General features: G+C 40.3%; 1 protein-coding gene across 7 annotated transcripts in view; it reads right to left on the reverse strand.

Annotated features, from left to right (window-relative positions):
• Window positions 1-4,167: 4,167 nt before the first annotated feature.
• FMO5 (flavin containing dimethylaniline monoxygenase 5) overlaps window positions 4,168-13,793 on the reverse strand; it is an 83,312-nt gene continuing 73,686 nt past the window's right edge. For all 7 annotated transcript variants that reach the window (XM_075560399.1, XM_075560390.1, XM_075560423.1 and 4 more), the window contains 2 exons: window positions 11,841-11,913; window positions 4,168-5,560 (listed from right to left, as the gene is read on the reverse strand). In XM_075560399.1, coding sequence (XP_075416514.1) covers window positions 5,215-5,560; window positions 11,841-11,913 — 419 coding nt within the window. In that variant the 3' untranslated portion in view covers window positions 4,168-5,214. The remainder of the gene's footprint in view (window positions 5,561-11,840; window positions 11,914-13,793) is intronic.

Below are 13,793 nucleotides of genomic sequence, written 5' to 3' on the forward strand. Positions count from 1 at the left end.
TTATTCGGTTATAAATGGACTGTGAGTCTTTAGATTGCATTCCTGAGTGGACAGTTCAGTGGGTTTATAAAGACAAAAACTCATTCATCATTTATCAGGGACTTAAGCAAGCATATGACAAAAGCAGAAAACAAAATTAATATTAACATTCTTTTAGAGTTAGTGAGCACTACAGGGTACAGGATTGATTATAACATCCTGGCTACAACATCAAAAAGAAACAATATTAAAGAATAACAAAATTTGGATTATCAAGGGCTCATGAGGGAGGGGGGAGCGGGGAGGGAGGGGAAAAAAAACCGAGGACCTGATGCAGAGGGCTTAAGTGGAGAGCAAATGCTTTGAGAGTAATTAGGGCAAAGAATATATGGATGTGCTTTATACAATTGATGTATGTATATGTGTGGATTGTGATAAGAGTTGTATGAGCCCCTAATAAAATGTTTAAAATATATATATAAATACGAGGAGCTGATATTAAGGACTCAGTAGAAAGCAAATGTTTTGAGAATGATGACAGCAAATCTACAAATGTGCTTGACACAATGGATGGATGTATGGATTGTGATAAGAATTGTACGAGTCCCTAATAAAATGATTTTTTAATTAAAAAAAAGAATAACAAAATTAATTACAACATCCTGATATATGGTACCTAAGAGTACATTCTAAAATCAATCACTACCAGGACTTTCCAAGATGGGGAGGAGGAGGAAAGCAGGTTATTCAGCAGTCAACAAAATGGTGTCACTTTGGTCAGTTTGCCTCACATATTCAATGATGCCTATTTCCCCATTTCTGTAATGCCACCAGCTATAGCGATGAATTGACTTGATGACAATCATGATTTTTGACAGTCTTCTCTCTATTATATAATGTACCACCCCATGGCTGTGTTTGGAAGACTCCATAAGTCCATTATTCCACTAACAGGACAAGAAGCATATTTATACCCATTCCCAAGAAAGGTGACACAACAGAATAGTCAAATTATAGAACAATATTATTGGTATCACACATAAGTAAAATTTTGCTGAAGATCGACAATGGCTGCAGTTGTGCATTGACAGGGAACTGCCAGAGCTTAAGGCCAAATTCAGAAGAGGTTGCAGAACAAGGAGTATCATTGCTGATGTCAAATGGATCTTGGCTGAAAGCAGAGAACACCAGTAAGGTGTTTACTCGTGTCTTATTGACTAAGCCAAGGCGATAGACTGTGTGGATCATAATAAGCTATGAAGAGCCTTGAGAAGAATGGGAAGTCCAGAACACTTCACTGTGTTCATCCAGAACTTGTACGAGAATCGCGACGCAATTGTGGGAACAAAACAAGGGAATACTGCCTCGTTTTCAGGAAAGGTGTGCATTAGGGTTGTATCCTCTCACCACAGTTATTCAATCTGTAGCTGAGCAAATCATCAGAAAAGCTGGATTATATGAAGAAGAAGGCAGCATCAGAATTGGAGAAAGGCTTACTAACAAATTGAGATTCACGATGACACAACTTTGGTTGCTGAAAGAGAGGAAGATTTGATGCACTTGCTGCTGAATATAAATGATTGTAACGTAAGAACACTTTGTTCAATTAAACCGGCATCCCATGATGCTCACCCTCCCAGCACAATCACCAAAAACAAAATGGGTGCATAAGCAAATGTGGTGAAGAAAGCTGATGGTGCCCAGTTATCAAAAGATATAGTGTCTGGGGTCTTAAAGGCTTGAAGTTAAACAAGCAGCTATCTAGCAGAGAAGCAAGAAGCCCACATGGAAGAAGCACACCAGCCTGTGTGATCATGAGATGTAGCCGGGACCAAGTAACAGGCATCAGAAGACCCCAAACAAACAAACAAACAAACAAACAAACAAACAAACAACCTTATTGTTGAGAACAAGGCAGGTTGGAGCAGAGACCCAAAGCCCACCTGAAGACAAGGGAACATTCCCTCACAGAGGGGTTACAGGGAAGGGATGGTCAATCAGGGTGCAGGAAAGCACTGATGAAACACACAATACTCTTCTGGTTCCTTGAGGCTTCCTCACCCACCACTATCGTGACCCTAGTACTGTCTTTCACCTTGGGTTAGACTGGAGCATGTGCACAGGTACGGATAAGATATAAGAGCTCATGAGACACGGAATCCAGGAACAGGAATGGGAGTAGTGATACCAGGAGAGCAGGGGGAGGTAGGGAGAGGAGTAGAGAAGGGGGGAACTGATGATGATGATTGACACATAACCACCACCACCCCCATCCCCTACCAGGGGGATGAACAACAGAAACCATGGGGGAAGGGAGATTGGTCGGAGTAAGATATGAAAATAATAATAATAATAAGGGGCCAAGGGGGTGGAAGGGGGAAGGGAGAGGGGGAAAAAGAGGAGCTGACACCAAGGGCTCAATACAAAACAAATGCCTAGAAAATAATGATGGCAACATATGTACATCGTGTGCTTGATAAAATTGATGTTACCACAACTGTAAGCCCTCAATAAAATGTTAAAAAAGTTTATGTATTACCTTATGCCCCAGGGAGATGACTGTTAATGTCCTCTATAATAAAATGATAATGATGTTTATAAAAAAACAGATTATAACCTTCCGTATAGATTACAAGTCAATGTAAAGGAGATCAAAATCCTCACAACTGGACCAATAGGTAAAATCATGATAAACAGAGAAAAGAGATTGAAGGATTATCAAAGATGTTAGCTTGCTTGGATCCATAATCAATGCTCATGGAAGCATCCATCAAGAGAGGAAATGACACATCACATTAGGTAAATCTACCGTACAAGACCTCTTTAGAGTATAGAACAGTAAAGATGTAACTTGGAAGGCTAACATGAGCCTGACCTAAGCCATGGTATTTCCCAGTGGTTCATATGCATGTGAAAGTTGGAAACTGAATATGAAAGACATAAGAAGAATTCATACAATTTCATTATAAATGGTAAATAATATTGAAAGTACCATGAACTACTAAAAGGACAAACAGACCTGCCTTGGAAGAAGCACAGCAGGAGTGTTCTTTGGAGGTAAGGAGGCAAGACTTTGTCTTCTATACTTTGGACCTGTCAGGGGAGACCAGTCCTTCGATAAGGACACCGTGCTTGGTAAAGTGGAGGGGCAACCCTCAAGAAGAAGACCCTTGCGATGGACGGACACAGTGACTGCAACAGTGGGCTCAGGCAGAGGAACAATTGTGAGGATGCTTCAGGACTGGGAGTGTTTCCTTCTGTTGGGCAGTCACTGTGGGTGGCAACGGACTCAATAGCACCTAAGAAGAACAACAGTTAGCTTCATGCAGACGGTTTCCCTATTTTGTCTTTGTCCCGTTTAAGGTTTAATGAAACTTTCTATAGACACATTTGAATCTGGGATCATTTTTCCTCTAGCACAAACCAAGTGTCTGGTTTCTATTTGATTTGCTCTGTTTTTCAGAACTACAGTGAAAGTACATAAGAAAACCTGGTATAAGCAGGATGCCCACACATTTAATTAATATGCACTCTAGTTTGATACATGTCTAAATAATCAAACCACAAAGGGGTGAAATCACATAGTGTTTATTCATGCAATTAATTTGTATACATACAGCAAGACATGTCGTCAGAAATATAGAAGGGCACGTTGTGGATTAAATATCATCTTTTAAAGAGAAAAGAAAGGAAATGCCACGTGGACAATGAACCATTTGGCTAACTTTAGCATAATAGAATTATGCTCCTCTCTTGTCCTTGTGGCCTAAATCAATGCCCATTCATTTGTCTAACAAAGGCATCTTAATTACCCAGTAAGGCTCCAAGAATTTAGCATGATCTCAAGAAAAGGGCAAAACCCAGATTACTTTGGATAAAGCTAAATTATTTGCAAAAGGTAAACTTTAAGCAAGTTCATGATTAACAGCTTGTCTTGTCCAACGGACAGATTTGTACAATTTTATGATCACTGTATTCCTATTGTATCCTCTTTGTTCTTCCTCTCTGTTCTGGGGTATATTCCATATTGGTCAATAGTCACTGTGAAGTTTCCTGTGCACCCATTAGAATCTGACAACCCGAGCTTCAGTTTCTTTTTAAACATACATACATGATTTCTCCCAGTTTTCATGACTTACATTTTATTCAGAGGGAAGGGTGTGGATCGGATAAGCAAGCCAATCACTTCAGATTAGTAGCTCACACTACAACCAAGCTTTCTTCCTAAGGCAAAAGTCTTGATGTATCCTAACTATGGAAACCAAGAGTTCAAGCAGATAGGACAGCTGATTTAAAACCCCTTAATTTCTCAACCAAATTGAACCTCTTGGCAGACGCTAGATTATTAGAATGGTCCGTGAGTCTAGAAAGTTGAAGTTGGTTTCTTCATTGAGAAATAAAGAAGTATTACTTAGGAAAACGATCAGGTTGCCTAAAGAATACAGGAATCTCTTGGTGATATAGGAGGTTAATGGGCTCAGCTAGCAAACAAAAGGTTGAAGGTTCAAGTCTATACTGAGGCATTTTGAAAGGTCGCCTAGTGATCTAATTCCAAATAATCAGCTGTTGGAAACTTTTCTACCATTTTACTCTGATCCGTAGAGTTGCCGTCAGCTGGAGTTGACTTCCATGAGTCAGAATTGACTTGATGGCAACTAGATCAGTGGTGGGAGTCGAGAATAGGAAGTGAACAGTGTCTGAAGTCATGTGGTATTTGAGACACATAATATTGTTTTATGAGCATTCTTTTTTTTATCTCTCAGGGAACATGTAATTAGCTATAATATGAAAAAACAAACCAAAATTGAGTTTCTAATAGGAAACCAAGCCCATGAGAAGCAGAATTACACAGTCAACCAGCTCTTATGCTGACCTATGCTTCCTACCATTGTGTGTCATAACCAACAACAAACATTTATTAACCACCTTCCATATGTTAAGAACGGTGCTAGGGACATGTAGGATGGCTGAAAATTGCCCTTGAGCTCACAGTCTAGAGATTACTGGAAGGGAAAATGTAAGGGGTATGAGCAGAAGGAAGGTGAATCAATCAATCTGAATAAAATCTATGATTTCATTGCAGGGGGAGAGAACGGGGAGGAGGATTATTGACATGGAAAGAAAAGAAAAGCAGGTTTCTAGGCAATGTGACTCAGAGTTTTTTCATTTCTTAAGGCTCTAAAGGCTTCTAGAATCAGATTTCCAGTGAAAGCAGGAGCAATGACAGTGGCGTAGCTAAAAATAGGTCATGATGACAGCAAAGAAGGCAGCAAGTAGCATAACCCTGACCATCGTCACTGCGGAGCTCACAGAGTCATGCTTCTTAACTGCCCGTGTCATCATAGGCTTCTTGATACGATCATCTGTAGTAAGGATAGCTTGTCGTGCTCCATCCCATTTTCCAGGGCCCTGTAGACGATAATGAATTGGGGTACAGGGTCCCAATAATAAGTGGAATGCCAACTTGGGATCAGTGAAGGCCAAAGCCAGCAGGTTGGGTTTGACTCCCACCAGATCAGCAAGCTCTTCCATAGTAGCAACATAGTCTCCCTGAATCGTATGGCGTTGACTGTCCACATATCTAGAGAAGACAAAAGCAATGGTGTGTCAACAGTTCAATAAATCAATCACCCACTTAATCAGTACTTTCAGAAGAAGCTGCTATTGGTTCATTTGGGGGCTAAGAGCTATGGAGGGAAAATATAAAATATGGTCTGTCCTCATTAAGCTGATAATCTAGTACAAGAGGTATTCCTGGGGCACATGAAGCGGTGGGGAATATAAGGCTCTTGTAAGTTCAGACTGTGAAGTAGAAATGTAGAGAGGGGATAGTTATATGAGAACAATTATAACGAGGACCTTGAAAGATGTGGAAGATAGAAATATTCTGAGAACAAAAAAAGTATTAAAATTTAGGAGAACAGCATCGTGAATGAGTAAGAAGACAGGAATAAGTGCACAACTGTTGTCAGAAGCCATTAAATTGGCTCCCAGTCATGGTTCCTCTATGTATTTTGTCCTTTCCTGTACAATCTTCATTGGTATGTCTGAGCACACTGCTGAAGCTACTGTGTCAATCCATCTCATGGAGGGTTTCCTTCATGGTTGCCAACCACCATACCCTTTACTAGAAATTGGTCTCTGATAATATCCCTAAAGCGAGTGAGTGGAAGACTCGCCATTGTCACTTCTAAAGAGGATTTATGTTATATTTATTCTAAGAGGATATGTGTAGAACATCAGCAAAGATTATCTGTGGGCATCATCTACTGTTAACGTGGCATAGGTGGGAAGCAAGTAATGGGTATGGAAAGGCAAATACAGGCAAAAAAAGACTCTGATGCTATCACACAGAGACAACTAAGCACAAACCTTTCCACTACATCAATCACTGTAAGTGCGGTATTAAAAAAAAATTAAATCTGGGCAATGGTGGCGAGATCCACAGAGCACATTCCCAGAGTGGAAGTTAATTTGGGATCCTAATAGGAAGACAGAAGATGATTATCCCCAAAGAGGGAGCAGCCCTCCAGATGGAGGCAGATAGGCTGACTCCCCCGAGCGCAGACTGGAAGAGTGAAGAGATCTGTGTAAGAGAGCAGCAGCAAAAATGTGATAAGGAGATGCAGAGACGGTGGGGTTCGGGAAGCTAAATGGCTCCTTTCATATAAAATAAACAATAGTGGGACAGAGAAGGCAAGCTAAGTGAGATAGGATAAATAGGTTTACTATGGGGATTCTAAAAACAAAAATGAGTGTGGAGAATGACAGTAAATTTGAGGGTAAACCTGGTAGGATGAAATCCTAGAGGGGCTGATAAATGACCACATAGGAATGTACTGAGATGGCACTAGAATGTAGAGGGAAGAGAGGAAAGATTTAAGGACTTCCCCTGTGGATGTCATATTGCATCAGAGGTTTGTAGGAGGCATTTCTTTATCCTGTAATAGAGAGTAAGAGCTGCAGTGTTCATGAAGGTTTTGCAAGATGTTCACTAGCCTTTAACTTGGATCGTAGTGAAGGTTTAAGCTCATGTATATACAGTACATCACAACGGCCCTTCAATAGCGCCTTTATATCCTTGGGGCCGGTTTACAGTCGGAGGGGGCTTAGACTAAAAAAGGAAAAACAGGAGGAAAGTTGAAATAGGATAATTCAGCCCAAGGGAATGAAGCTCTCTAAGAAAAAAGGAATGTTTAGAGTACCAAGTTCAGGAATAAGGAGGGAAATGAAATCTGCTGTGGGTGATTTTCAAGAGGGTAGTTTCAGTAGTAAAAACGGAATGTATAGTACAGCTGGGTCACGGGGAGTCAAGAGAAAAGATGGAGCATATAATTTCAAAGCTTTCCACTTGGGAGAAAAGGAGGAGGAAAATAGGAAAGAACTGGGAATGGAAGCAAAGTAGCATAAAAACTTTGCTTATTGTTATAGTCAATTGAAGAAATCCACCTCTTGGGACCTGTCATGACTGAGCCCCTGACTTTTCCACAAACACATAGAAATTTACCATTCACTTCCCCTTTGTCTAAGTAGAAATCATCTAGGGATTCAGTTCAAGATCTGACATTCAAAATGCTGGATTAATGGTTTACTCAAGGACTAAGTAGCTGGCATCCTCTCCCCAGGACAGGCAGAAATGTGCCACTGCAAAAGAGATTTGTAAATCTCCCTGCAGATGCGTAATTCACCCACCTCCACTTCTACTTCATCCTGGTTTAGTCTTGCATTCTCTGGCAGCTCCAGGAGCAGGTCAGATCGCCCCAGCTACATTACATACCTGCGTTCATCACCATGTCTTTTTCCTACTACTTTTTCCATTAGGCCCTCAACCTGAGATTTTAGATGCTATCCCTAAGCGGCTCTCTTTCATTTCCATCTACATCCAAAGCATTGCTTCTGTGGATACTCCACCATAATTGTATCACAAATGATTTCATTTTCCTTCAAAATGGTAGGAGGTATCTGCTGATCAAAGTGTTTACTGATGGGTGACCAATTAATTAGTCCTCTGTGCCTCTGTGTCTTTGCAACAAAAGCATTGCAAAATGACTGTTATTTGTGATCTTGCTGCCAAAAACATTGAGAGATAACTCAGTTATTTATGATCTCTAAGATTCTTTTGAATCTTGCATATCCGTGTGATCCTCTTAGAACATAGTGCTTCTATTATTCAAATGTTAAGACAGTGTGACTAGTTATGTAAGATTTGCATAGATAAGAGTTTAAGAATGTTTTTTTAAGTTCCTTGATGTTTGTATTGTAACCAATCCCTTGTAAGAAGAGTATAAAAACCAAGCTTTGAATACACTTGGTACTTCAGTCCATCAGACTGTTGTCCTCCCAAGCCCATGCTTTGTACATGTCTCTTTCTTTTCCTTTCACCTGCACGCCTCAGTTCAGACGCAGCTTGATGCGGAATAGCTGGTCTAATCACCTGCCTTAGAAACTGCAGGCATCCCACAATCTCACAGCAGGAAACCAGACCTAGCCAAACTTGCAGAACCTCAGCCCCTGTTCTGGCTGCTATAACCTTGATTAACCAAGAGAAAGCTCAGAAGCCCTCACAGCAGTTTGCTGATTCTAAAGAGCAGGAGCCTCTTATTGAAAGAGTATTATAATTTTTATCAGGAAGTTTTAACCTAAGTACCCAATAAATTAAAATTAATACTGGAGTTGATCAGAGTTGTGAAGTAAAGCAAAAAGCTGTGATTAAATCAGAAATTATTAAGAACGGTAATTGGGGTCTGCTACCTAAAAGAACTATAGAATGTTTATTAGGAAAGTCCAACATAAATTCTCAAGATGTTGCTGGAGTTATTGAACAGCATTATGAAACAGTTAAGGCAGTGATGAATTCTGATATATCATGGTTTATAAAGAAGATCACTTAAGCCAATTTTTGCTTCCTTGCATTCCTAAAGTAAAAAGTTATGTCTATCAGGAAAGAGTACTTGAGAAATCTGATCACCCTTTAAATCAAGGGGTCTTTTGGAATGCTGTTGTGGGGAAAATGACAGCGCCCCCACATGGAATTAGAAATTGAAGGAAAAAGGTTTTTAAACTTCCGATGTGGGGTCATTTCCTTAGGGCATTCAGAAGGGCCTAAGACCTACCCATTAACTTACTCTAAATCCAGTATGGAAGGGATGAGTGAAGTTAACCAAGGGAGAGGATTTCAAATTGGTAAAATCATATAGTGTAAGAAGCCTGAAAGGCAAAATGGCTTAATTGAGCCTATAACCTTATGGGTAAGCTTGGAGATAAAATGTCTGTTTGCCAAGTTGCTTCAAGAACAGCTGAACAAATTTATTAAGAATTTTTTCAGTCTTTCAAAGTATGGTAAGAAGTTCTCCCAAATAGCTCTCTTAATTCTCTGAGAGCTGGAAGCCAAAATTTACTTAACAATGGAGGCTATCTAACTAGTAGTTTTACTGGTTCAAGACCTAGCAAGTTAACTGAGATTGCCAGCAATGCTTTAAAGTCTGAATTGTTAAAACAGAAGGGGGAGAGGAGGAATTTTATGTATGACAAAGTTCATTTAGTCATTTTAACCAAAAAAATTTTCTCCTTACTGAAAGCTTGTAATAAAATTAGGGAAGATAAACACATTTTCACTTCTACAGAGAAAATTGATCCTAAGAAATCTGAAGATGATAGAAACTGCGTTTGGGATCCAGGTCCATTCACCTGGAGAAAAAGCTATGCATTTATGTTTTTACAGAATAAAACTGATGGACTCCCTTTAAAAGGATGCGACCACGTTTGGAGAAAGATGGTCAAGGAAGATGGAGAAGCCACCCAATACTAATCATAATTCTTTTTTCAGGTTAATGACACCCCGAAGAGAGGGGCTATTTGTTTATATTTTCACAGGCAAAGGAGATAGGTGGATTTCTCTTCAGCCAGAAAGTCCCAGAAGAAAGTAGGGAAGCTGATGTGTGACCAGACCCTATCCTGTTACTGAAGTTATTCAAAACGTCAAGGAGACCTGGCAGATTCCTGAGAATGGCGATTACTGACAGCTGAGATATTTCTTCCATTGCTGATGCTGTCTAAGAAACTCAGGGACTCTATCATAACTGAACATTTTATACAATACAGACTAGACTATTACTACAGACTGTTGTTTTGCTGAAAGATTTTGGACTTGTTAATTAATGCTATAATATGATTGGAATGTAACTGATTTCTGTGTAACTCCTTACCTATATAATGTAACATTGCATGGTTGGGATTTGATTAGGAAACATTTGCAAGAGTTTAAGGGAAACATTTTATTAGATGTTGATCAGCTTACAAAGGATATTTTCTATACATTCAAAGACAGGCTTGAGGCATCTCCTGGCTCTGATATAATTAAGCAATTGGTGAAGGGCATGGAAGAATTGGACCCTCGTGCTTGGGTTCAAAGTATTTCTCATAGCCTGGGTTCCAGCCTAACAGTGCTGCTCATGATCACAATTTTCGTCCTGGCTGCCACGTGTTGCTTCTATAGAAAGCTAAGGCTTATGGGGGAGAATCACACGGCCTCTATGGCACTTTTGAAGTTCGTGCGTAAGGCAAACACCGTGAGGAGCAGAGAACGGGAAGAGAGTGTTTAAGGATGAATTCTTCATTGTTTCCGCAAAGGAGCCTGGAAGGCTAGGTTTCTAGTGGTGGAGGGACCTCCACCCTTGTGAGTAATAGGTAAGTCCTAATCACATTCTCATGACATTGTTCCTCACTTTACCCTCCTATATGGTGCTGATCTGAGGTTGTCTCTTAGAAGCACATAGCTGGTTGCTGTGTGACCAACAGCTTTAACTCCAGAAGCAGACAGTCCTATTTGGCTCTACTTCTTCCCGCCGTAGTATCCAATCACTCATACCTTTCACCAATAATAAATGGGCATAAGGGGTCTTTATCCCCAGCGCCTGGATTCTAAATGTTTCTATTAGGGCCGAATTTTTGGCTATATTAATTGGATCATGAAGTTTTGCCTTGTCAGCTTTTAATGTATAGAAAATAGCCATGTTGCCCATGTGGCCTTTGAAATTTATATATAAAACAAAAAGGGGACTTGTGGGAGGAGGTCAGATGCTCACAGGCATCCTCCCAGAGGGCGATCAGTTGCCAGACTGCAGTAGGCCCCACTCCCTGCTCTTAAGGACAATGGCCTGCAGTCATCTACTTGGTTCCTGTAGGTGGGGTTTACACTCTACTGATAATGGATCCTATGGAGACCCAGAGAACAGGTCAAAGTTAAGCAGCCATCCTAAACCTAGGATCCGCCCATCTTGTCACATGTATATCCCCACTCCTTCCTCTTCCTATTGCATGTATGTCCATAAACCACCCCCTCTCATTATTACCTATAGCACAGCCCGTTCCTGTGACGTATGTCCTCACCTGTAATTAAGGGGTTTGCATGACCCCAGAGAATATAAAAAACCTGGACTAGCATTAAAATCTCTCTCTCTCCCTCCACGTGGACCACTGAGTGGGGCTGAGGTGCGCGTGCTACCATGAATTGGGGCTGACTCCGTTTATTTCAATACTTCTTTTCTATCTCTCATGCGCTCTGTAACTTTACTGTGATCTTTACTTATTATCGCTGTACAATTGCACCTACCGGACCGGTAATGATGTGTTAGGGGCTGGCTTCCCTTGACCCAAAATGTAACCTAAGCCCTTCTCAACACCATACCCACAATGAGATGAGTTGACACAGTAACAATGGGCTCAAATACAGCAACAGTTATAAGGATGGTCCCTGTGAGTCAAAACTGACTCTAAGGCACCAAGCAACAGCAACAACACAGTGTCCCCATTAAGTAATAAGCAGAAAAATAACTACATAACATCCTTGGAGAGTTTCTTACCTTTTTTCTATTTCTTCTTGAGCCTTAGATATTTCTGCCTTCATTTCACTTTGCGAAGGTAATGTCTTTACTCCTAAAGAGAAAAGTTTGGTGTTTTTAATTTTTGTTTTAAGTATGAAATTAACTCACTGAGAGCAATAATGCTGTAAACAATTACTATGCTATGGAGAATTCAAAATACACACTATTTTTTTTTTTCACTCTGAAAGTTACCATTCACTCTCTTCTATTTACTCTGGTGCTGATGGGTAAATGTTGGGCTGCTAACTGCAATGTTGCCAGTTCAAATCCACCAGCTATGCCTCAGGAGAACAATGAGGCTATTAGCTCTTGTAAAAATTTATAGCCTAGGAAACCCTCTATGAGATCACCATGTGTCCATCAAGGTTCCCTAGTGGCACAGTGAGTCACTCATTGGACTTCTATCCGTAAGGTCAGCAGTGTGACCGACCAGGCGCTCCTCCGGAGAAAGATGGGGTTGACTGCTCCTGGATGAGTTCTGCCCTCAGAACCCAACGAGGCAGTTCTACTCTGTCCATTACGGTCATCATGAATCAGAATCAACTTAAGGGCAGTGAGCTTTTGTATGTGACAGAATTGACTTGATGGCCAGGGGTGGTGCGTTCTCTTTGGAAGCTATTTCTCCTACTCTGCCTGCCAACCAATACCTACTTGCACTTTCATATAGTGTTTCCAGTGGGAAATAAAATAAAGGCATGTGGAAATTACAAAAGGCCTTAAAATATATGGACTATGAAAGCTATATTAAAGGGCAAGGGAATGAGGGAGCATGTCTCACTGTACTCTTCATCTCAAAGAGGCTATACAGAACAGAGAGAAGGAAGTGGAAGTAAATTCTTTATACCCATTTACCCCTCACTTCTTATGGAAGAGAAGCTTCACCTCCTAAACTTCTTACTTTGATGAGGGTGGAAGTAAAGGTCAAGGCCAACTCATGATACCATTTTTTCTTCCTTTATTTATTTAACTAATTTCATTTAAAATGTTTAAAGAATAAAATTATTTAAGTTCATGAAGTGCTTCAAGGTTTTTATGAGTAACCCTTTTCAAACTAAGTTGTTATATGGACAACGTATATTTTTAGTTACCCACTGTTGATACCAGGAGTCCTGGTGGCATCGTGGTTACTAGATGGGCTGCGATCTGAAAGGTTAAGGATTTGAAACCACTAGCCACCTGTGGGAAAAAGATGGGGTGTTCTATTCTCATAACAGTCTTGGAACATTATGGGCAGTTCTCCTGTATCCTATAGGGTCGCTCTGAGTTGATATCAATAGATGGTAGTGAGTTTTTGTTACTGATCAAACCAATATAGTGTGTGTTTCCATGGTGGAGAAATGACATTCATATTGACAATGTCATGGGGTAGATTAGGGCTCAGCAAACGGCAGCTTGCCAGCCACATGTGGCTCTTTCAGTATAAACATGCGGCTTTGAAATACAATTGAAAAAAATTCAAGGATATTATTCAAACCATAGTGACTTCATTTGTTTGTAGAAATGTATTTCTGGCTCTCAAATAATTTTTAAGTTACTGTGAGGGACAAGAGTGGCCTTTCAGTCTCAAGAGTTTGCCAACCCATGGAGTCGTTGCTCAGAGACCTTTTGTAGCAATTCTGCCTTTTGTGTAGGTAAAGGAGTCCCACTTTGGTGGGACTCAGTCTGTATAACAGAGGATCACACACACACACACACACACACACACACACACACACGAGTGCCTAAGAGTAGAGCTGGATCTGTAAGTAAGTTCTTTTGGTATTCATGTTCATGTGTTTCCCTGAACTATACGAGCATATTTGAAAACAGGGATTGCAGATTATTCATGTTGATATACGTCATACATGTTTGTACATAGCCCTCAGTGGATAAACTTTATTAATTTCAAAGAGACTTTTACAAAGTAATCATCTTGACAAGTGAGTCCAATCG

The sequence above is a fragment of the Tenrec ecaudatus genome, chromosome 1 (assembly GCF_050624435.1).
Source record: "Tenrec ecaudatus isolate mTenEca1 chromosome 1, mTenEca1.hap1, whole genome shotgun sequence".
In the NCBI taxonomy this organism is placed as follows: domain Eukaryota; kingdom Metazoa; phylum Chordata; class Mammalia; order Afrosoricida; family Tenrecidae; genus Tenrec; species Tenrec ecaudatus.